This window comes from Hemibagrus wyckioides, linkage group LG07, assembly GCF_019097595.1.
Source record: "Hemibagrus wyckioides isolate EC202008001 linkage group LG07, SWU_Hwy_1.0, whole genome shotgun sequence".
In the NCBI taxonomy this organism is placed as follows: domain Eukaryota; kingdom Metazoa; phylum Chordata; class Actinopteri; order Siluriformes; family Bagridae; genus Hemibagrus; species Hemibagrus wyckioides.
Window position 1 is genome coordinate 23,952,445 of NC_080716.1, and position 24,956 is coordinate 23,977,400.

Genomic DNA, 24,956 nt, shown 5'->3' on the forward strand with positions numbered 1-24,956 from the left:
GTGTGTGCGCGCGCGCGTCTCTCTCTCTCTCTCTCTCTCTCTCTCTCTGTCTGTGTGCGCGCGCGCGTCTCTCTCTCTCTCTCTCTCTCTCTGTGTGTGTGTGTGCGCGCGCGCGTCTCTCTCTCTCTCTCTCTCTCTCCACACTTGGTATGAGGGCGATTTAACCACAGCGAAGGCAACAGAGATCTGGAGAAGTACTCAGGAGCTGAGCTTTTCATCAAAGGCAGCAGAAGGACATTTTGGTCAGTTTAGCGGGAGATATAAACCGTGTCTGCAGTCGAGAAGTGTCTAACATTTCGGGACATTTTCACTCCGCTGTCTAACCGCGCTGCCTGGAAAACACTGTGTGTGTGTGTGTGTGTGTGTGTGAGTGAGTGAGTGAGTGAGTGAGTGAGATGAACTCTTCAGTGGTGTTTAATTGATGAACAGACGGAGGCAGAAAGCATGAAGCATCATGTTCACTGTCTGTTCCTCTGGGAAAACCGTGAGACCTGTCTGCACAGACCTGGACGAGTTTGACTCTATTCGCAGTGTTTTACTCTACAGGTCAGTGATGATACCATTATCCACTGTTTTGACTCTAATAATAATAATAATAATCTAATAAGTGTTTTGATGATCAGTTCAAGCGCTTTGCTTCGCTTTATATCAATAAAGGACCAATGTATTGTTTAACATGATTTGATCTATTCGTGCGGATTTATACTTTATTTATATGAATGTAGGCCTAATAGATTGTATTATATACATGTAAAGATTGTAGGGAAATGTTTTCATATTTTATAAAAAGCAGTTTGTTTTTATTTTATGTTTGAAACGGTTTAGAAAAAAAACTCTAAATCAAATATTCAGTCTATTATTTATTTTATGATTTTTTTAAAAATTATTTTTAGGGTAAGAACATTTTTAGGGTTTGAACATTAAAAAACATTTCCTCATATTAAAATAAAATTAATTCATGTTGAATTAATTTTAGGTAAACTTCGCCATGACCTGCAGGATTCATTTATAAGTTATAAATGCATCCTATGTAAATGGTCTTGCTACTTATATATTTATTATATTTATTTTATAACAATCCAAACACTAGCAGTCTGTTATTTTATTATTTCATATTTTGATATTTCCATATTATCTTATCTACTATCTCTTGCACGCTGTACACACAACGGAAAGCTTCCACGTTGCTATAGCAACCCTAGCCTCATCCAATCACGCGCCGTTCATCCGTCACGTGCGCCCCCTTCTCAGGGACCCGTATGTGCACAACATGGCGAGTTCATCTCACTTCTCCTGACTGTTCCAAACAAACAAACAAACAAGCGTATCCTGGGGAGAAAAGGCAGACAAAAACGAGCTGAAACATTTTAAAGTTTTGACACGCTTTTAGAAAATGTACTAATGGCCGATAGAGAGTTGGGGGAACGTTTCCAGACGAATTCCGCCAGAGATTTGCGCGAGAAAGAGGAAGAAAATGAGGTCAGCGATGGAAGTGATACACAGTCATCCAGTTACTCCGAATATTCAGAGTAAGAGCCAGCGTTAAAGGGGAAATGTGCTTGCATGGAAGAAGAAGAAAAAATAATCTGCATGTAATAGACTAATCTAGTGTGCATGCATTTCTACATACATCCAGTATATTAACTTTGTGTCTCAGATCTGTCCATCTATTTTCAGCCCCAGTGCATCATTCTCTATAATAAATTAAAATATAGTTACCAAAGTGCATGTCTAACACATTCAAGTAATCTTGGTTGTGAAAATCTGTATGAAAAAAAGAAAAGAAAAAAAAAAATACACACATTCCTGTTTCCTGACTTTCAATTTTAAGGAAAAGTTCTGCTTCCAATTTAGAAAGCCATCCTTCATAAATAATTACATGCTGTTCCTCATCTTTACTGAATTCATGGACGGGTTTTTTTTTTTTTAAGAGCTCACCACAGAAATGGTGCGGTTTAGTTTAAAGAGAAAGGGAAGAAAACTTATGTTTAGGTGCATATTTGGTGTTATACTCTTTTTTTTTTTTTTAGTTTTTTTTGCCGAGTGAGAGTGTTTTGTGCTGAAAGGATATGTGTGTGAGTTTTCCCTGGAGTGGTCCTTACTCTTTGTAATGCAGCCTGTAAGTTCACCAGACAGAAGTGCTGTGCGGTTAAAAAAAAAAAAATACAACAACGACTATTACAGGAGGGCATATGAGGGGGAAAAATGGAAAAAAAACCCAGTATGGGTTAAGGTCAAGGTGGTGTTTTAGAAGGACTCATGTTGCCATTTTTGTATTAGCTTTAAACTGGGTCATTGAGTTCAGTCAGAAAATTCAGACAGCCAGTACACACAAAAACCATCACTTAATGCAACTTTCAGAGCGGAAATTCAGCTGCCTGAAATGCAAGATCACGTTATTAGCATAGCTTATACTTGTGTCATAGACCATAAAATTAGATGGCTAGTCACAGTCAAAGGCTTTCACTACATATATTATGGCCTACTGAATGCAAGCATTTGCCCTTGTTTTATATACTCTAAGCAATGTGTGATGAAGTAATAATGTGAGGTTGGGAATACTTGCAAGCATTGTTAAATATACATTTCTGTCCTTAGTGAGCTCGAACCTGAGTGGCTTGACGATGTTCAGAAGAACGGTGAGCTCTTCTACCTGGAGCTGAGTGAAGGCGAAGAAGAAGCTGTACTTTCTCACATCACTGCCACTCAGTCTGCTGCTACCAATCATGTACGTTTCAGTGATAAAGAGGCGGAGATCATTACTGACAAACGCAGCAAAAAACGTACGGACTCCGGCGCGAAATCACAACCGAAATTCAAGAAGCTTGCTAAAATCCTGGCAGGCAAACGACGGCCATCTCACAGAAGCAAGGCTGATGGGAAAAACGGCAGAGTTTCTCAGCCACCGACGTCCATTTTGAAGAACCAGGCGGGGCCACGGACGGGATTGGTGGTGCAGCAGCCATATTTGAAAGATGTGTGTGTTTATGTCAACCCTAAACGTCTGGGCTGCATGTCTCCTTCTCCTTCAGAGAAAGGAGGCTTACTGGAGGCCTTATTAGGAGTGATCCTCCGAGGCGGAGATGGTTTGGGCTGTAATGGGGAGAAACTCATCATTCACGGACTGGTACCTCATAGTCCTGCCAGCAAGTGTGCACAGATTTTAATTGGTAAGGAGACTTAAGCTTCAGAGCTTTAAGGTTAAACAAATGACTTTAACAAAGTTTGACTTTATTTGTGGTACATGAAGTACAGCACTGTCAGTTCATTTGCTGCAAGTTGCACAGTCTTCCTTCCCCTTTCACTCTCTCTTCTTCACCAGGCAGTTTTTCCTCTTGGACTCCAGGCCAATGATGGATGTGGTTACATTGACCAATTTTCAGTGGCTTTACTCAAGAGCCCCAAATAAAATAATCTTATTCCTGTAATGGATAGGGTGCCAGTGGAGAGAGGCTAAAACAGGGGTGATTCATTTCCATAGCACTGATACCCAGCATTCAGTACTGACTGTGAGGTGAAGAGGACTATATACATCTATATACTAATCATTACAGCAGACTAGATGAGCTAATATAAAAGCATGTGTAACTTTCTCCAGGTCCTGAAATAAAGTAAATAGTTTGATGTTAGTTAAAAGGTGAACAAAACTACTCTTGACATCAGATTTGATTTTTTGATGAATCTGACATCCTTGTGTATAACATGAGTTCTGACGTATTGTGACAAAGGGCCAGTGTTCTTTATTATGCTGTTTGTAGATTTTGGGTGGGCCAAAGAGAATAACATCTGTTTTGTTCTGATTTAATTGGAGAAAATTATTTGCCTTCCAGTTTTTTGATATTTTCCAGGCACTCATTGTGACTCATTGCTTTAGCGAGGAACTCGGTAAAAATCAGCAACATGTAATTTTTTGGAACATATATTTTATTCGCATTATTATTACACGAAGGGTCTGATAGACAGAAAACAGTCTCCCACAACCGAGTGGTTTCTACTAATTGATCCAATAACAGGAGGTTTTTTTGAGTACATATTAAAGCATCTTTTGGACATAATAGACTAACTGGGAGATTTAATGTTTGTCTCAGATGTGCGGGTTTGAAGCTTTCGCCAAACGTCCTGCTTCACAATGCGAAAGTTAACGTCTAAATGTAACACTGTGCAGCATTAGGTGTTGTCTATCCATCTAAAATGCACTAACGTTGATGTTTGATAGAGATCAGTAGCCGGATATCCTTTTTATTTGCAATGGTTACGTTGGAAGAATCCAGAAATCCCTGAAAAGTAATGGAAATGTCAGTGTTGCATATTTTCACCCAGTTTTTCGGTGACCTTTTCATCCACATGAAATGACATGCAAGCAAAATCCGCAGTAGTCCAATAGACTTGTCCAATTCCAGACACACCAAAGGAATTCCAAAGGAATTACACAACTGAGTAAATCACCACAAGCTAGCTTTTTACAAGTGGCTCTGAAATGCCTGGCCATGTTAAAGCAATTAGACCATTTAAATGTCTCAAATAACGCAGGGGAAATCTGTGTAGCTGAGATACCAGTGCACAGATCTACAAAAACGCAGGTGGAGGAGGTTTTGGTTTGCAGGAACACTGTATCATGTGGCGTTTGATAAGTGTATCTGAAAACCAGAGAATCATAGTTACTTTTCTGTATGATGCTAATCACCGCTCAAAACACTTTCAGACATTCATTGTGGAGCACGGAATGAAGGTGTTGTCTGTTTGGAGTGAAGATGATATGGATGATGCTGAAGAATTTTCTCTCTCTCTCTTTTTTTTTTTTAGGTGACGTCCTTGTGGCTGTTGACGACGTGGATGTTACATCAGAGAACATTGAGAGGGTTCTGTCTTGTATTTCTGGACCAACACAGGTGTGTGTGTGTGTGTGTTTTCACATTGGTTAAGTAAAATACCTCAAACATGTAGGCTGACACTCCGATACACACACACACTGGTGAACAGCCAGCAAATGTGTTCTCAGTCATTTGAAAATATACCATTTGGGATGTTATGTAAAAATGAGGGCATCCTAACACAAAAAAATAGTACAGAAAACATTTTTTCTGAGAACACAAAAAAAAAGAACATGCATTTACACCACACTAACACACTGTTCTGGCTAATAATCACAATCGCAACAGATGGAAGACAAACGAAAGGGAAAAAGGTCCCTTTAGAGAGAAAAGATCACTCCAAGACAATCCTGTCATTCTTCTGACGGATCTCCTTTATCCTGTGATGAAACATTTCTATCTTGACGGCATTGATTTCCTCCAGGATGACTCCGCCCACATCAACAGGGTACGAGGGCTCACTGAATGCTTGGATTCAATCCGATTAAAAAATGATTTGTAAATCGCTTTTAACAATGGACAGCCCTAACGAGAAAACCAGAAGTGATGTGACAGGGAAAAAACTACCTTTGAGGATATTAGGAAGAAACTTTAAGAGGAACCAGACTCTAAATGTAACCCATCCTCACTTGGGTGACACCAAAACGTGTGATTATAAATAATTTCCCTTGATGATGATGAAAATGACAGAAATCACATGCTGTGATGTTCTCTCTCACAAGATCTCAATATATCTAATAAACATATTTGAGAGATTTTTGGAGTGGGGTTTTAGGCACTGCTCTCATCAACATCATCCTTAAAACACCACCTGAAAGGATATCATTTGGTAAAATGGTCATCATCATTGCTCCAGTACAGCAGGGACGCTGGAATTGATGATGCTATGGGAACTGAAGCACTTTATTATCCTTTATGTTGGTTTCTCCTTGCATGTGTCACATGTTTATATGCTCCATCGTGGCCATAATGGCATTCCACTTCTTGATGTCAATGGGAAAATCTCTGGGTAATCATTTCTTACATCCATAATAGTAAATAAAGTCTGTTAAAGTCTGCTGGGAAACCCACACCCTGACCGTACCGCAGCTCTGAGGACCACCACCATGATACGACTATAAAAGTTCACTCAGAAATGATCTTCAGATGCTGTACATTAGACATTTTCATGAGATTTCATGAGCTTCCCTCTGCACTGGATGGGTGTCAGTGGACCAGTATTTACAGCCCTTTGTAAAAATCCTCAAAGAGTCAAAAGAAATGTAGATTATTTACTTGTTTCTGTCTTTTATTACCGTCACTGATTTATTGTCTCTCAGGGCATTTGAAATGGTTGTTTAAGCAAAGCCTCTGCATTGGACAGAAAGTACGCTAGTCTCCAACCTAATATAAACTCTGCCTGAGTAACCCAATTAGAAACAGCTTCTGCGTTTGATCTGTTTAATGTGTTATTTTATTTTTTACTGTTTCCACACAGAGTTTGCCTAAGGACTCGAAAAGGCACAAACGTGTAACTTATATTTTTCATATAACATATAAGCTGACTTTTCTTTACAAATCCTTTGGATACATTGGACGTCACCTGTGTCTTTTTACTGGATATTTTTTGGGTGAATGTGCAGACGTCCTAAATACAGCCGAGTCCTCAGGATCTTGCTGCACCTGTTGGTCCTTATTATGCAGTGTATTTCAAATAGTTTCAGCCTGCCTTTAGGAAATCAGAGCACACTTTAATCAATTTTTGGAAGGTTTCACTGTAATTGAAGAAAATGACTTTTAGATTTTTTTTTTTAAAAATGTATTATACTGAGAACATAATCATTTAAATCATCCTGGTATTATCTCGCTTGGAAATGGATGGGAGATTTTGTTTTTACTGGCTTGTTGGAAACATGGAAAATTGTTTTTTGCTGTTGAATTGGGAAGGAAGGGAGGGAGAGAGGGAGGGTTGGAAGGAAAAGGAGAAGGAAATGAAGGAACAAAGGAAGGAACTAAGAAGGGAAGGAAGAACAGAGGGAACTAAGAAGGGAAAGACAGAAAACAGGAAAGGGAGAAAGGAAGGAAGGAAAGAAGGAAAGAAAGAAGGAAGGAAAGAAAGAAAGAAAGAAAGAAAGAAAGAAAGAAAGAAAGAAAGAAGGAAGGAAGGAAGGAAGGAAGGAAGGAAGGAAGGAAGGAAAAGAAGAAGGAAATGAAGGAACTAAGAAGGGAAGGAAGACAGAAAAGAGGAAAGTGAAAAAGAAAGAAGGGAAGGGAGAAAGGAAAGACAGAAGGAAAGGAAAGAAAGAAGGAAGGAAGGAAAGACAGAAGGTAAAGAAAGGAAAGAAAGAAGGAAGGAATGAAAGATAGAAGGAAAGGGAAGGAAGGAAGGAAGGAAGGAAAGACGGAAGGAAGGAAGGAAGGAAGGAAGGAAGGAAGGAAGGAAGGAAAGACAGAAGGTAAAGAAAGAAAGAAGGAAGGAAGGAAAGACAGAAGGTAAAGAAAGGATAGAAAGAAGGAAGGAAGGAAAGAAAGAAAGAAAGAAAGAAAGAAAGAAAGAAAGAAAGAAAGAAAGAAAGAGCAGCTCGTGAATCTAAAACTGAACCTCAAATAGCAGCTATTTAGTTCCGGGTACAGAAACAGCAACCAGCTCTTTCAGCAAGTGCTCACAGAAGAAGATTAGGTTTTAATAATATGTCTTATTTAAAAGCAACTGAAAACCAATTAATCCTTTAAACACAGACGTCTGCTTGCAAAGTGCAGAGTAGTGAAATGAAAATAAGTTGTATGCCAGGGGAGCATATGGTGACTACATGAGTTAATGGGAGGTTTGCAGAGGAAAAGTGCACTTTAATTTTATGATGCAGTTAAGAGCAAGTCAGAGGAAGGTTTTTGTGCATGGATTTTGTGCTTGGCAACATGATTTCAGGTGTAACATGATTTCAGCTCCATTCACCCTAACATTATCATTTACGTCATTTACATCTGTGTGCTCTGGCATCTATTTTTGCTCAAACCACAGCTATTTCAGGTTTTGTTAGACCACATCTGTGGTCTGTAGATAGGAAATATAGGAATATAGATTTCCTCAGAGCATGTGTGGATTCATCTCCATCCATACGTGCAATCGTCGTGTTTCCTCCGATCCCGTCCCGGTGCCGGTTCTGTTCGGCTCACGTCTGACTGAAAAGCATCGGAATGTGGATTGCATGGTCGTGTCGCCAGTGTAGCGATGGCGGTTATGGCGCAGCTCACTTTTTGGAGGCCACAGGAAAAGTGCTATTACACTGCGGACGGAGACGCAGAGGGAGAAAAAAGGGACAGATTATAGGATGAGTCAGAAAAGAAGTGCAAAGAGACTTTTCCTTCATTTTGTCAGGTCTGATTTATCATTGTGAAACATCAGAATAGTACCGTGTATGAGTTCTGTGAGACAAAGACAGACTAGACAAGTATTGGAGGACTGGAAATGATGTTTTGACAGAATTTCTGATCCATAAAGGCTTGGCCGTTGCACAAACCGCAAATGGTGCATTGTATGTTGTTTTGGTAAAACATTTTATCCTAAAGTCCGAGTGCTGGTTCAGCATGAAATGAAATGTTCTGCTGATTTCTGTTTGTGGAAGGCCTGTGGAGGATTGTGGAGCTCTGGGCCTTCAGCTGCTTTTCGGTGGTTTTACTCTGGGGTCACGGCTCAAGTGCACCAAATGAGAAAACATAAAAATTCTCGTATATACATTCAACATTCACAGTCACTCGGTAAACACTGTAACCAGTCAGTCAGAAGTTTTGTTGTTTTACTTTTGCCTTTTAAAAGTGATTTTATCATTTCAGTATTTTAGAAAAAGCATTTTCCTGAGCACTAAATGGCAACATTGCTATAGTTTATGCATTTATACAACTAATTTGTTTATCTTCTTATGCTAACATATTTATAGTACAGAAAACACTCACTGTTCTGGCTAGTAATTGCAGTCATAACATACAGAAGGGTGACAAATTAATGGAAAAAAAAAAACAGTTACAGCTCTAAGTGTTATTAATGTGTATTAGCCATTGTTTCTGTTAAGAGATTAGTGTCTGTTCCCAAATATTACCTTTTTAAATCAACCCTCAGTTTCTACAACTATCTCCCACACACAAAACAATTGGCACCAAAAAAACTCTTGGTTCTGGTCAGTGTGTGGAAACACCATTCTGGTCAATGTGTGGAAACACGGTTCTGGTCAATGTGTGGAAACACGGTTCTGGTCAGTGTGTGGAAACACGGTTCTGGTCAGTGTGTGGAAACACGGTTCTGGTCAGTGTGTGGAAACACGGTTCTGGTCAGTGTGGAATGGAAACACGCTTCGTCAGCTTCTGGATTTCTGCATCATATAGTTTGAATAAAGTAATCTCTTGATAGCTAAATATAATGAATCCAATACTCTGCACACACACACACACACAGCTCCACAGCAGTTCTGCTCTGATTCTGAACAAAAAAAACAGCTGAATTTGGCTTTTTCACAGCAAAACTGATGCAACTGTTTATTTTCTCCATAACCTCAAAATGTCCATTTAATGGTTGTAGTATAACTCTTGCTGGGACACAGCAGCGGTATGTCAAATTTTCCTTCTCTCTAACGTTTCTCAGCATTCAGTTCACTCGTTTGTGAATTTCTCACGAAATCCCCTCCAACCTACCCAAACTGCAGCCGCTCCCCTGAGAGAAAACAATTCATTACGGGTTGAAAAGTTGGATTTAAAACAAAGCGGTGAATCAGTTTGGCGCCTTTCTTTTGTTTTTAGACACAGGCTACATTTTATCCTGGAATACTGCAGAAGAAGAAAATGTGAATTTAGATAATAGACATGTTATTGTTTATTTAACGTAATCTTTATGATGTCAGTAATGGTGATGCGATGCTCAGGCAGCGTTAATTCCTGCTCTCTGTCCGTTTCTCAGGTGCATTTGACTCTAGAGACGGGCACCGCAGGCTCTGTAATGGACTCGGAGGTGGCGAGACCGAGACCCGCGGCCCCGGTCAGCCAGCTGGTGCGTCTCCTCTGGGGTGAGGACACCACGGAGCTGCAGATGAGCGTAGCGCACATCCCTCACATCGTCATGTACCTGTCACTCAAACTCGACTCCGAGTCGCCTCAGGAGGAGGTCAGTGATTCTGCTTGCACTTGAGGCATTAAAAGAGCAAGTCAGAGACAGTTACTACTATAGAAATTCTAGGTTTATCTCGAAATACATCTATGATTAGTCTGGTGGAGGTGTTTTTTTTGTAATATAATCATTATAATCATTTTTATGTCTTCAGTCATTGAAATATTATTATAGCTTTAGTTATTTGTTATGAATTTTCCATATACCTCATGTCTCATGTCATGTTATTGTTGTTGGCTCAATTTCGGCTAAACTCCATCATGTTTTATTGATTCGGTTTGTACGTTTAAGCATTAATGCTGGTTTTGTGTACAGAATGGCTGGAATATTAGAGCTTATACCTTAATCGTGGTTAATTTTTCATATATTTCCAGAATCCCTCTTTGATTAATGCTAATGATTAAGTAAATCACAAAGAATTACAGCCAACAGTGCTATTAGAGAATATTTTGTACCAGCAAATGCATTAGAAGCAAAAACAAATGAGTAAAAGCCCCAATTAATCTCACATAATAATCTAGAAGTGTCGTCAGTTCATTTTCTGCCAGAAAGAGCTGCAGCAGCAGCGACTACACAAATCAGCTGCGTAAAAACAGTGTCTTCATTCAACAGCAACAGGAGATGAGTCCGTCCTGAATCATTTATAACATCACACCGACAGTCTATTAATAACATCTGCTCCTGGGAGGATCAGTCAGCCTTGTTAGTGCCATGAAACACTCATTTAGATTGAAATTTATGCAAAGCCGGAGTTAGTTTTGAGAGAGCTCAGTCGTAGAAATTGTCAGATGAAACTTTTCCGAACTCCAGTCTCAGTTAATAAATCCCTCACAGTGAATATAGAGAACATGTAGGTTCAAGATTTGAACTGATTTATGGCACATTTATTTGTTTAGAGGTTCACTTCCTGTCGTATTTGCTCAGTGTCTATTCAATATTTAACTAACATTTGTGAAGATCCAGTTTTGTAATCATTAGTGATTAGTTTATGGAAGTGTTTAGGTTTCTGTTTTGCTTCGGCGCCTCACGTGACTAGCACTGCAAACTCCGAATAGATGAGACACATGGTTCTGGTTTTGAGCTTGATGTGTGAATAAACACTTTCTTCTCTTTCGGTCCATTTTAATTGAAACATTCTCCATGGACTTTTCCATGTCATCATTTCTCTACTTAGACCAGAGAAATGTAATGCCTATATATCTCTGTAGGTCTGTCTCTGGTCCAATTATTTACCCTTCCGTTAAATCGGTTATATATAAATACACACAGATTTGATTAGCTTCTACAGAAACCAAGCTGATTCATGTGTAAAAATCTGGAAGTTGGTTCTAACATCGAGCGTTCAACCATCCCGATCAATTCTTTTATGGTTCCTCACATCATTAAGCAGGCTTTACAGAAACAATTGGGCATTTTTCAAATCCACTTTATAATCCTCTGAATGTTTTACTCCTCATTCGAGACTAAACCACAACACTCTCTGATGGATCTGGGTTCCTGACTGTGACCGCTCAGTGCAAAAAACATCCAGCATTTTACACTTCATTTTTACTAGAAGTTTTCCTAAATGTCCCAGTGTGAACAGACTGCATGCACTACAGTTATACACAACTTCTTTGTGTTTGTGTCTGGGTGCATGCATACAGGCTTAGGTCTATTTGAGGACCAAAACAGACCAGATGTCCTCATAATGATAGAATAAATATACAGTGTTTTATTTTAAGCCATAGGATTTCTGTCTGGACATGAGGTCAAGGTTAGGGTTAGCTTCTGTTGTGTCAATGGACAAAAAAGTGTGTGTGTGTGTGTGTGTATGTGTGTGTGTGTGTGTGTTCACACCTAAGGATTTTGTGTTTTTTGTGTTTTCATGTTCTCTTATGTTCCAATGAAACCCTTTTACATTCTCCTTTTCAGTCCTGCTATTGTTTTGTGCACTCTCTCTCTCTCTCTCTCTCTCTCTCTCTCTCTCTCTCTCTCTCTCTCTATCTCTTTCTCTCTCTCTCGTTCTCTGTCTCTCTCTTTCCCTCTCTCTCTCTCTCTCTCTCTCTCTCGTTCTCTGTCTCTCTCTTTCCCTCTCTCTCTCTCTCTCTCTCTCTCTCTCTCTCTCTCTCTCTCTCTCTCTCTCTCTCTCTCTCTCTTTCTCTCTCTTTCTCTCTCTCTCTCTCTCTCTCTCTCTCTCTTTCCCTCTCTCTCTCTCTCTCTCTCTCTCTCTCACACACACACACACACGTTTCCTTCAGGTTTCTAAATGGCTGAAGTGTCCTGTTATGCATACTAATCAGAGCTCAGTAAAAGAGGGTCCCCACCTTTTCATCTTCTCTGAATAAATCGGCATTACTTCATTCCTCAGTCTCCTTTATTCTAAGAGTCGAGATTCTTTTTTTATAAAGCTTCTTGGTCTTTCTGTGGAAAAGCGTATTTATATGTTTACAATTTTGATTAAAGGCACAAATTGAAATGAATTCAATCATTTAGGCATCATCTAGTTACCTCAGTAACAAAAACCTTTATATATTATTAACCACCCAGCTGTGTCGGTTATTACATGTGTGCCATGGCCTCTCTGAAACCACTTACCAAGCCTGAGGTCCCTTGCAAAGCCGTTTGAGTCTAAAAATTCAAGCGACAAATTAATTCTGAGCTACGTTTACAAGCAGCTCTGTTTAGTGCCGTGTTGACTGTGGTTTTTAAGATACATACATAAGATACAGTTAATGAAATGTCTAATTCAATTTAATATGAGTGCTACAAGGCTTACATCTGATACGTGTTTGATTGCTTAGCTTTATTCCCACATTAAAATCTTGAATTTGAGAAGTTCTGCCTGAACACACATCCAGTCTCAGACTCAAATAGACGTTCTGTGGAAATTCTCTGAAAAACTCAAGTATCTCTGTAGTGAAGTGTTGTCGTATTGACGTCTCTCTGCAGCAGGAGGTCTTGTACCAGTACCCAGTGTCTGAGGCAGCAGCACAGCTGAAGGCAGTGAGAGGAATCTTCCTCACGCTGTGCGACATGCTGGAGAACGTCACCGGGGGACAGATCATCAGGTAACGTTGTTACTACTTCTTTACATTTGAAACACACCCATTCACCTTTATACCTTTTCTATTCTTCTTTTCTTCAGCAAAATGGTCATTAAACCAGCTGTTGGCCTTCCACAACTGGTGTATAATGAACTAATCACAAGTATTTGAGCTGAATGTAATGAACTCTTTGTGTTTCCGTTTTATTTATAATTGAGTACCACCAAATATAAGCATTCTTCCCAAGGAGTTTATTGCTATAATTAAACTGATATACCTTGTGAATATCAGAAAACACTCCATTAACTTCCAAATCACAAACCCAGGCAGGGATCCTCAACTCTAAGTTCAGTATTTAGTGTCATATCAACATGGCTGCTCACACATATCATCTTCTCTTATTTTGAATCAGGTTATATCAGTATTTGTTTTAGATCATCAACATACAGATATATTAGTTGGTTAAATCTTTATTTCTTAACCTACATTACAGTTAGGTGACTTGATACTATAAAAGAAAAAAAAGCAAGCAAGCTAGTTGCTAACTTCTTGGGTTCTTGGTGCTTGGACAAAACAAATAACAGTTTTCATGTTGTTTCCCACTTTCTAACTCGAACATGCTGAGTTACCACTTCCTAGTTCATAGTTAAGTTGAACATAAGATGATGTGGAACCAACTAGTACTTTGTATGACAATTACTTATTAGCCAAAAAGTCATATTTAAGATCGAAATAAACATACATATATTCCAAATGCTCCAAAACTCTTAGCATTAACTACTTTATTATGTTCCTATACTGAGTGTTGAATGGTGTGTGTGTGTGTTGTAGCTCCTCCCTGGTGCTCAGAAAGCAATTGGTCCATGTGGGTTATTGGAAGGAAGGAGAGAATCTGCTGGTGGTGGGTCTGCCTGCTGACAGGTACATTAACGCTCATCCATACAAGTTGTGTCTGAAATGATGTAAGCACTTACAATAAAATACAGCTGACATCCACGTGTGATCACAAAACCTGGGCTCATTTAAAAGACATTTGTCTGCTGTCCATCGGCCATCTTGAAATTTTCCGTCATCCAGCATCAGCGCCTGAAGCCCCGCCCCTTTCCTGCTACATAAGCAAAGCTGCGAGTGTTGAGTGCATGTTTATTTGGTTGAATAATTGCATCATCCATGTACTTTTCAAGTGTGTGCTACGCTACTCTCACTATTTATACTACAAGATGCCATAGAATAGTGCAGGAGTATGCAATTTGGGATGCACCCAAAATCAGAACTAGTTAACCTGTTTAATTAAAATGAAGTCTGTCAGAAAATATATATGTTTAGTTTCTGATGTTTGGCTCTTTAAGTTTCACACTGCAGGGTTAAGGTTAATCGAATATAATTAACAAGTTTATGGAGGTCTGTCTTGGGGATGTGATTTAGGACTTTAATCTAAAGATATGAATCTTCACCCTGAACACCTTGACGATGGGCTGATCGTCTTGGACAGTTGTCACTGATCTAGTCACAGAACACTGGTGGTGTTTCAGTGTGTTTCAGTGAAGTGTGTTATCCCACAGGGTGCCATTGCTGCATCTGCAGACTGTTATAAGTGGCTTGGTGCGGACTCTCAGGGTCATGTACGGCTCCCTGCACAGGTGGGTGCTGTTTGCATGCACTGTACACAAACACCAGCATATTTGTTTCTGTTTTCTGTTTCCTCTTTCCTGTGTATTTGGTAAGATGTAGTTGTATTTTATGCTTGGATTTTTACTTTCTGTAGCTCTTTGGAAACTGAATATGCCTTCTGCTTTTGTGTGTGTGCACACTCGTGTCTTTGCGTGTGTGTGTACAGATGGGTGGGACAGAGGGCAGGGAGAATGAGTGTGTTTGTGCAGTTGTAATTGTGTGGTTTAGTGTATTTGAGTGGTTTTTGCAGCTTTGGTGTGGCAATAGGAGTAATTTAGCGGGAAACTGAACATAGAAAGTCCAGAAAGTTCAAGAAATCTGGGAAAGGCTTGTAATGTGCTTTTTATGGCAAAGTTAAAACGACTAAAGCTTGGCTTATATAGCGTTGCAGATTTAACATTTGCAAATTTGTAAAGTTTAAAATGCCGGGCAGAAAGTGGGAATACGCCCTGGATGGGATGCCGAGCCATTACAGGGCACCGCGCACTCATATTCACATTTAAGAGCAGTTTAGCACAGCCAGTGAACCTTGCAGCGTGTTTTTGGGAACTGGAAGGAAAGAAAATACAGAGAAATATCACATGTACACTACCAGTCAAAAGTTTGGACACATCTTCTAATCCCATGGTCTTTCCTGATGTTTATTTCTTTCTACATTGTAAAACAATGCCGAAATACACAATATGTCCTTTGAACAGTTGATATTGAGATATGTCTGCTACTGATGCTCTGTAAAGCCTTCATAACGGCTCTAATCTGAGGTGCTGTTAATTGGTGATTTCTGAGGCTGGTAACTCTAAATGAACTTCTCCTCTGCAGCAGAGGTAAGTTTTGGTCTTGCTTTACTGGGATGGTCTTCATGTGAGCCAGTTTCATCATGGTGCTTGATGGGTTTTGCAAATGCACTTGACAGTACTGTTCTTGCAAGAACTATTCCAGAACACCTGACCTTCGTGTCTTAAAATAAGAACGGACTGTTTTTTGTTGTCATTACATATGGATTACTTAAGTCCATGTGTGTTATTTCATAGTTTTGAAATCTCCAGTATTGTTCTAGAATGTAGAAAATAAATCCCTAAACAAAAAACATTGCATTAAAAGCTGTGTCCAAACTTTTGACTGGTAGTGTACACTGGATAAACTCAGGAATATAGACAATAAACCAAGCTCAGCATCAAACCACACCCTGGAGCACGGAGATTCATCAACAGAAATCAATGTTCTGTCTGTTTTCTCCATAGTGCCTTCAGTGAGGTGGAGAATGCACCTCGCCTGGATCATTTCTTCTGCCTGTTCTTCCAGAGAATCATCCAGCCCTCTCGTCTGAGTGACAGCCCTGGCTCCGCCCCCTCCATCATCTCCGGGACCCTCTTCCTAGACGACTTACCTGCCATGCGCTGGCTCACTTTACCTCCAGACGTTAAGGCATGTCCTCTAATACAGACAAACACTACTGCTCTTTTCATTTCTGCCCTGATTACATTGGAGCTCATCACACTGGTCCTCAGCTGCAGGTTTGAGAAACTAACAGTAGAAATGCTCAATGTGTTATTTAAGCGGTGCACAGAAGCGAGATGGTGATATTTTTAATAATATGCGAAATTAAATGATTTAATGACACACATGCTGGTTAAATAATATGAATGTTAGATATGACATTCAGTATAATCACCGGCTTTTGCTGCATCTTAATGGATCTTAAAGGAAGTGTGATTTCTGATGGCTTCACAGGTCGAAGTGGACACTGTTCTGTCAGACTTTGAGTCCTCTGACTTTGGTGACATGGTGAGTGGGGACCAAAAAGACTGTTCTTCTTTTCTTTTTCTTATCGATTATATAAACCGAGACCAATCTTCTCCATTTAACTGTTTTCTTTTTATCTTGGCTCTTGGTTTCAACAGTCAGAAGACTTCTATGGCATGCGGCGTCTGTACGTCATTTTAGGGTCCTGTCTCTTCTACAAGGTGAGTGTAGTCTCCCAGTGGATCCTCCTACATCCACTTCATCTTTGTGCACACTTCATCCGCTGAACAATGGAAGGATTCAATTATGGATGAGAAGATAGAGAGGGTAAAATCAGTTACTTTAAAGTGATAGTTTGACCAAATAGCAAACATTTACATTGGAAAAATCAGCCCAAATCACCTGAGATTAGCCATCTGGTGACCAAAATCTGCTTCGCTAACTTATTATTAAAGCTGTACTACATTTAAAGCATATACAGTAAAGTCTGTACTTAATAAAAATGAACATTGCAACTACATTATCAACCAAATAACACTAAATGTACAAATCCGAGGTTTTTCTGTTTTGTTTACGTTTATAGATGTCGTAAAAATTTCAATTGAGCTATCTGTTGAACGTCTCTCGTGGTTCAGCAAACAAATAAAGAGGCACATGAACTCAACCAGCTTCAACACTCTGCATATTAAGATATAACGTTCTCGGTATTTACTTTAGTCTCTTATCTTTAGTGCAAAACTAAAGTGAGCATGTGACACCAGGACAGTCCTGGCTGAGTGAGTGGATTTGTGTAGATTTACAATTCAGGGCATGAAAATGAGTCCAGCTCTTGCTGTGAGCATAATAGCAGAACCCGAAAAGTGACCCAAATGCAAAATAAGAGCAAACCTAAAGGAAAAACACATTGATTGCAGTTTCATGGCTCTGTCCACTCAGGGTTATCTGATAGCAAACCACCTGCCTAAAGAGGACCTTCTGGACGTGTGTCTGTACTGCCAGCACTACTGTCTGCTGTGTCTGGGTGCAGAGCAGCGTGTGGGGCAGCTGGTGGTGTGGAGGGAGGTGTTCCTGCAGAGCCGCTCACACCCTGACTCACACACCTCCACCTCCACCTCCCACCCAGGCTACTGCGAGTCCCATGGCCGCTTTTTCCTCCTCGTCGTCGGTCTGGTGAGGGTTTGTTTGTTTTTTATCTATTCTGATTAGTCTCAATACATAACACTTTATTTGCAAAACATCTTCTATATGATTACTGTTTCTTTGCAAACACACACACACACCGTCATCTTTCTCATCCAGATTTGCAACTTAGCTTCCTGAGCCAGCCATGAGAATGATTTCTACACATTCTAATTTTTCTTGTCAAAGGCTTTCTATAAAGGCTACATGAGACAAAAGAAGTATGAACAGTGTTGGAAGACATTTTGCTATAAAGTGTTCATTTCCCCGGTGTATGGAGACTTTTGGGACACTCTGTTTATATACACATAATGTGATTGGAGACATGAAGTTCTATCGCACAAAAACTATATACAAAACAACGCAAATGCTCTGAACACAGAAATAGAAAAACATTCAGAAAGAACAAACGTGGTGAAATGCAGCATATAATAAATACACAATGCAGCATTAAATCAAGTGATAATACACACACACACACACAAATGTTATTAACATAAAACTATCCTGAAGCACACAGAGTGGTGTGTGTGATATGGAGTCTTAGAGCTCAGTGGTGTGTGTGTGTGTGTCAAAGTCAAATAGTCAAAGTCAAAGAAGCTTTATTGTCACTTCAACCATATATAGCTGATGCAGTACACAGTGAAGTGAAACAACATTCCTCCTAGACCAGAGGTGCTACACAGAACAGACAAAGCACAGTGACGGAGACAAACATTGAGATAAACATAGAGATAAAACTAAACTATACTTAAGGTGCAAGAAAAACTAGACATACAACAGAAGTGCACAGGATGACAAGACAGGACAGTGCAGACAAACAGACCGACTCTGTGCAAAAGAATAGTGTTGACAGTGAGTGCAAATATTAAAAGTGACATGTAAACAGGATCAATATAAAGTGTAAAGTGTAATGTAAAGTGACATATGCGTGCAAACAGGACAATTTGTGTGTGTGTGTGTGTCCAGCACAGTATAGATCTCTGTTGAAAGCAGTTCTCAGTTGTATGTGTGTCTGTGTCCAGCACAGTTCAGTTCTCGTTGGAAAAACAGTTCACAGGTTTTGTGCGTGTGTGTGTGTTGTGTGTGTTGTGTGTGTGTGTGTGTGTGTCCGTGTCCAGCACAGTTCAGTTTCTCTGTTGAGATCAGATCTTGGTTGTATGTGTTCGTGTGTGTGTATGTGTGTGTGTATGTGTGTGTGTATGTGTGTGTGTATGTGTGTGTGTGTGTGTGTGTCCAGCTCAGTTCAGTTCTCTGTTGATATGCCTGATTGCCTGAGGAAAGAAGCTGTTCAACAGTCTGGTTGTGCGGGTCTGAATGCTTCGGTACCTCTTTCTGGATGGCAGAAGGGTGAAGAGTGTGTGTGAGGGGTGTGTGGGATCATCCACAATGCTGTTGACTTTGCGGATGCAGCGTGTGGAGTAAATGTCTTTAATAGAGGGAAGAGAGACTCTGATGATCTTCTCAGCTTCTCATCTTCTCAGACCCTTCTCAGGGTCTTGTGATCCGAGACGGTGCAATTCCCAAACCAGGCAGTGATGCAGCTGCTCAGGATGGTCCCTCTGTAGAAGGTGGTCAGGATGAGAGGTGGAAGATGAGCCTTCCTCAGCCTTCGCAGGAAGTAGAGAATTGTGTGTGTGTGTGATATGGAGTATTAGAGCTCAGTGGTGTGTGTGTGTGTTATGTGTGTTATGGAGTCTCAAAGCTCAGTGGTGTGTGTGTGTATGTAAGGTTATGGTTAAGTTTAAAAAAAAATCTACACACACAGTAATAAGACAAAAACTGTAAATTATTGTATGGAATTTATGAATACTTTTTTAAATAATAATATATATAATATATAATAATATAATATATATTTTTTAATAATAATATTTTTGATTTGATGTGCAAAATATATAATGAGAACTAATTTCCTTTGTTTTAAACACATTTATTTATTTGTTTGTTTAGCTACTTACTTATTTACATAAATGGATTCCTTATGGATTCTTAATTCCTTCAAATATGTTAAATACACAATACACAAAAAGTCTGATATTTCTTTCTTATAGTGTGTGTGTGTGTGTGTGTGTGTGATAATTTCAGTAGCGTTATGCAGTTCCATAACTGACTTATAACTGACCAAAGCCTCTCTGCCTGACCCTGGTCAGTTCAGTGTCTGTTCTCTTCAGCTTCTTTCTGTTGTCTCATGATGTGTAATTACACGATAAAGGATTCTGTAGAAGTGTCAGGTTATCATCAGCTCTTTCAGCAGTGAGTGATCCTGTGTCTACCCCGAAGGTCAGGTATAAAACTCAACTAACTAACTGTAATTAACTCAACCTGCTTTTGTTTATTTGATGAAATAGCGCAGGCCAATAAATAAAGGATTCAGGGTTTTTTTTCCTCTAAGAGCACATTGGCAGGTATTTTGCTTTCAACACTCCAGATAGGCAATTGTTTAAACATGTTACCTGTGTGTGTGTGTGTGTGTGTGTGTGTGTGTGTGCATATATATGTGTGTGTGTGTATGTGTGTGTGTGTGTGTGTGTGTGTGCATATCTATATGTGTGTGTGTATGTGTGTGTGTGTGTGCATATATATGTGTGTGTATGTGTGTGTGTGTATATGTATGTGTGTGTATGTACATGTGTGTGTGTGTGTGTGTATATGTATGTGTGTATATGTACATGTATGTGTGTGTGTGTGTGTGTGTGTGTGTGTATGTGTGTGTGCAGTAATGCCATGCTGCTTTATCCAATATCCTCTCAGCTGCCCTGCCTGTAGCTACGTTTCCCTGCTGCTAGTCTTATTGCCACACATTCCTGTCAGGACTTTGTGCAGAACACTGGATCTCCAGCAGTGCATCATTATTCTTTCTCTGGAGCTCTGTTTCTCACACTTCAGCCACGCTGCTTTCACTTCATGTTCTTATTTCACGTTCCTGTCGCATTTTTCCGATCTTTCTCTCTCTAGGTGTTCTCTCAGTAGGCTTTTTCAGCCTACTGATTCAGTGATTATTATATTCCTTTTTCTGTGTCTTAAGAAGAATATTTATATATAAATAACTACAATGAGTAAATTTAATTGACACACACAGTTTATTTATTATTTATTTTTATTTTTCCCTGTATCTTGTATATTTACAGAAACATTTTATGCAGTGTGTGTTACTGGAAGCCGGTGGTTGTGCGTCTCTTGCTCACGGATCTCCCGGTCCTGACTGCATCTACGTCGACCAGGTCAAAGCTACTCTCCTGCAGCTCGAGAGTCTCGAGTGTGCCATTGAAGAACGTCTCTCAGCTCCTCCCACTCCTTGCCTGTCCTGTGCCGATTGGTTCCTGCCCTCCAGTGGGCGGGGCCGCCAGGACGTGATTGGCAGCTCACCCATCCTTAACCGGCTGACAGCAGCCATCAAGCCACCGTCACCTGGCACGATTGGTCGAAGCCTGTTCGGAGAGGCAGGGGCAGGGTCAGGGCTGAAGGGCAGGAAGCCGAGCCCACAGAGGAGCGTGTCGGACAGCGGGAGCGAGCTGGGTGACGTTGGGTTGAGAATGCCCTCTGCTGGTACTCGCAGGGATTCTCTGGGGTCTGGGGGATCAGATGGCAGTGGCAGCAGTGGGGGACTGTTTAAGGTACTTTGCCTTTGCATTCTTTCTGATGAGTTTTTTGATGAGTTTCTTGACTAAGGGGAATTTGTTCTAAAAGGTTTTGGCCCTGCGCCTAATTTGAGTGAACCTGATCAGCCTTTTCCAGAAACGTCTACATTTTCAACCCATTACATCTCTCAGCTGACTCATTTCTCAATTTCAGGAGCCAAAATACTGTATATCACCCTATGGATATGTATATGAGCTTTGCTGAACAGATCTGTACTTTTATAAATGTTTTCCGGCAGATTCCCAAACTTAAGCAGCCCAATCCATTCTATCTGGGTTCTCTGAAGAAGAGCCTGACCGAGAGAGAGGCCGAGGAGCTGCAGAACACTCTGAAGTGAGTCTGTGTGAACAAATTTTAATTCATTGTTTTAAATAATTTGAAGAAATACCTTCCTTATGTAACCTTACAAAGCTCTCAGTGGGTGTGTCAGGGCTTTTTGTGCTGTGGCAATGAATTAATAATGAATTTTATATATATATATATATATACTGGGGTTGACTGTGTGTGTGTGTGTGTGTGTGTGCAGGCTCACAGCAGGTTTGGAAAATACACTTTTTCACTATGTTCTGATGGAGACAGTGCAGGGCATCTTCATCACGCCTACACACCGAGAGATATCGCAGCTCAGCGGCTCCATCCACCCTCAACTCATCCGCAACTTCCACCACTGTTGCCTGTCCATCCGCCACGCCTTCCAGCAAAGCCTGCCACCACGGGTGTGTGTGTGTGTCTGTGTGTTTCTATATGTGTGGGTGTGTTCATTATCACCCTGAAGTAATTTTACGTCATTTGTTACTGGACACTGGGTTTCTTATATGTGTGTGTGTGTGTGTGTTGTAGCAAGACAGGCGAGGAACTGACAGGCCACACACGTCTCGAGGCCTTGGTCCAGTTAAAGAACATGGCATTTTGTTCCAGTGCAAACCCGAGAACTGGACGGACCAAAAGAAACCTGCTCCCACAATGACCTACTGGGTTATCGGGTACATGTTCCTTTATAATTTTAATAAAGTTTCCGCATTTCTCTTTCAGTATCCGAAACTATACCTCATTACGCTTTATCATTACATTCCAATCTTCCAGCTACTGGTATTTGAAAACTGAACTACAGCTGACTCCAACCTCAGACTCTTCTACAGTCCTGTCTCTGAAGGAATGACTGCAGATTTAGAGAAATCATGAATGCTGACTGATTCATTTTAGCAGCTGTTTTCTGTTCATCTTCAGAGAAATGTGTAGGAAATACAGTCAGGGTTCATTACATATTGCACACATACACCGACCAGGCATAGCATTATGACCACCTGTCTAATCTTGTGTTGGTCCCCCTTTTTTTGCTGCCAAAACGGCCCTGACCCTGTATTCTGACACCTTTCTAAACCCTCATTTCAGGATTTACGTTTCCTTATTCTGTTTTTAGATCATTTGACAGAAAATTAGAAACTTACTAGCAACCTCAATATCTGAGAAGAATCATTGGAATAATATGAAATACTAGATAAATGTTACTATTTGAGATATTTAAGATTTCAGCATAGTTTTGAACATAACATAGTGATAGCCTCAAGCTTACACCTTCCTCCCTCTGTTTCCTGAAATCTGTGCTCAGTGTTTACACAGTGCATCTTTACCAACAGTAATTACAGTTTTTTTCCATTTTATTTTAAGAATCTTTAGATAAACTTCATTTAGTCTTCATGTAGTTCACTTCCTCTTTGTTTACCTAAAATAACTCGACAATTGTACCTTAAGTGTCTGTGGTGCAACCCAAATTCTGCTAGTTTTAATGGTGTACCATCAATTTTACACCCTTATGTACAGTGTACCTGGCTGCAGAGTGGCTTTTTAATCAGAACCTCATTGTTCTGTGTTGCAGGCGGATGGTGCTAGAACCCATTCCTCAGGAGTTCTACGTATGTTTCCACGACTCGGTGCCGGAGGTACCTGTGGAGATGGCCTTCAGGCTCTCGTTCGGCCTGGCCGTGTGATTTTTCTTCAGGTTTCCGGGGTCACGCTGAATATTAAAAACCTGCATGATGAAAAGAGATGCCGAGGCTGAATGCTAGCTTACATAAAGGGCTGAATTATTGGGTCCTTTATTATTTTATTTTTCTGTATTAGTATAATTCTGTGTTCAGGAACAGACCTGTGTGTCGTCCAGCAAATGAGCAGGAGTCAGTCGTCTATAAAATCTCAACATTTATACCTCAGACTGTGCTGAAATGTTTTAAAGAGAGGGATAAAGCTAACAGGTTTCGGGACATTAGTGCAGGAGCCTGGAGTTTCACTATAGAGACGTGTAAAGCTGGCGTGTGTGAGAAAAGTGCTGTAGGTTTGCACACGGCAGGTTTTCTCACATTGCAGCTATGGATGATTTTACATCATACTGGACCAAAACACAGCCTCATGACTTGCCAAACAGTTGCACATGTGTCCATGCTGCTGGTGTAGTAAAGAGCTTGATATTCCACTGACCAACATCAGGGTGTTTTTATATATTGTGGTAAAATGTTTATTTAAGATGTAGCTATGGAAGCTTGTTTCAGCTACGAGAAAAATATCACAAATACTTCCTCTCATAATCTTTTTTTTCCTCGCAGCTACGAGTTAATTTCTCACAATTGCAATTTAATGCTGAAGTCAGAATGAATGAATTATTAACGAATGAACTGATCGTGTGATTTCTACGATATTAACACAGAATTGCGGGATTAACATTTTCTCATAAATGCCGTGAACCAGCGTCCATATGAAGCAGTTTGTGTTTTGTATTCAAACTCTGCACCACAGATGTATAAAATCAATACAACCACAACGGCCATGTCACCTTGTTTATTTCGGACTTTTTACAAAAAAAAATAATAATAAAAAAATCTGGGGTAGTCAAGAAAAAATTAAAATGCTAAAGCCTTTGAAAGGCTGAAGCATCACACAAACACTACATCAATACTTTGGGGTTTTTACATCTACACTGATTCAGCATAGTGCTCTTCTCTAATTCAACATAATTTACATGAACAAATGAAGATCATCTGTAACAGAAATCAAGCAGGATTTTTTTTTTTTTTTTTTACACACAAATCACAGCATCCAGTTTCTCCATTTTGGATTTTAATTGTATAAAGTTATTTCTTTAAACCTGTAATCATAAGTTTTTAAAGAGTACCCTTCAGTATCTTTGAAATAAGCCCCGCCCCCAGCCCGAACAAAGTTAGTCGGCTCTTCCTATTCCCTTTAGATGGAGAACCATAATGAATATACTGTATATTTATATATATTTTAGCAGAGGGAGATTGCTGAGACAGCAGAGGGCGCTAAAAATAATAAAACAACTTTAAATAGATAAACGGAACAGGTTTCTGTCAAGCGGTTGGTTTCATGACAGAATATGTATTCTTGATGGATTGGGATCGGATGCTGTGAAGGACATCCATGTTAGAAAGTCAACTGTACAGGAAATGAACTCAAAAAAACTTCAAAAAAAGAAAAATTTCTGGATTTTCAGAGTCACAGAGTTTTAAAGTATAAATTAGTCTCTCTGAACTTATAGACATCCATAAATCCAGCCGTTCCAACAGTGCAACACATGTCTGTGAGTTCTTTAAGCTCAAGCTGCACTTTCTACAAGCGTTAAGTTCTTCCTGTAACAGTCCAGACTGCAGAGAGGAGTTCCCGTCTTGGAGCATGAGTACT

The 24,956-nt window shown here is 39.9% G+C and overlaps 2 protein-coding genes across 5 annotated transcripts in view; one reads left to right on the forward strand and one right to left on the reverse strand.

The window, feature by feature from the left end:
• The first annotated feature begins 144 nt into the window (after positions 1–144).
• On the forward strand, positions 145–24,075 carry intu (inturned planar cell polarity protein). 3 transcript variants are annotated; one of them, XM_058394862.1, is made up of 16 exons: positions 145–546; positions 2,599–3,170; positions 4,804–4,889; positions 9,796–9,999; positions 12,934–13,052; positions 13,860–13,949; positions 14,591–14,668; positions 15,941–16,124; positions 16,431–16,484; positions 16,601–16,663; positions 17,379–17,612; positions 20,753–21,238; positions 21,502–21,596; positions 21,790–21,979; positions 22,104–22,246; positions 23,140–24,075. In XM_058394862.1, the coding sequence occupies exons 1-16, from the start codon at positions 455–457 to the stop codon at positions 23,249–23,251; spliced, it is 2,802 nt and encodes a 933-aa protein (XP_058250845.1). In that variant the 5' UTR covers positions 145–454; the 3' UTR covers positions 23,252–24,075. The 3 variants fall into 3 exon arrangements, with proteins under 3 accessions (XP_058250845.1, XP_058250844.1, XP_058250843.1); XM_058394861.1 differs by lacking the exon at positions 145–546 and adding an exon at positions 1,263–1,529 and having other exon boundaries at positions 12,937–13,052; positions 23,140–24,074; XM_058394860.1 differs by lacking the exon at positions 145–546 and adding an exon at positions 1,263–1,529 and having other exon boundaries at positions 23,140–24,073.
• A 5-nt stretch (positions 24,076–24,080) lies between these two features.
• The window catches only part of ino80b (INO80 complex subunit B), a 5,366-nt gene continuing 4,490 nt past the window's right edge, over positions 24,081–24,956 (reverse strand). For both annotated transcript variants that reach the window (XM_058394866.1, XM_058394865.1), the window contains exon 5: positions 24,081–24,956. This exon is cut by the window's right edge and continues 379 nt beyond it. In XM_058394866.1, the coding sequence (XP_058250849.1) occupies positions 24,871–24,956 (86 nt within the window). In that variant the 3' untranslated portion in view covers positions 24,081–24,870.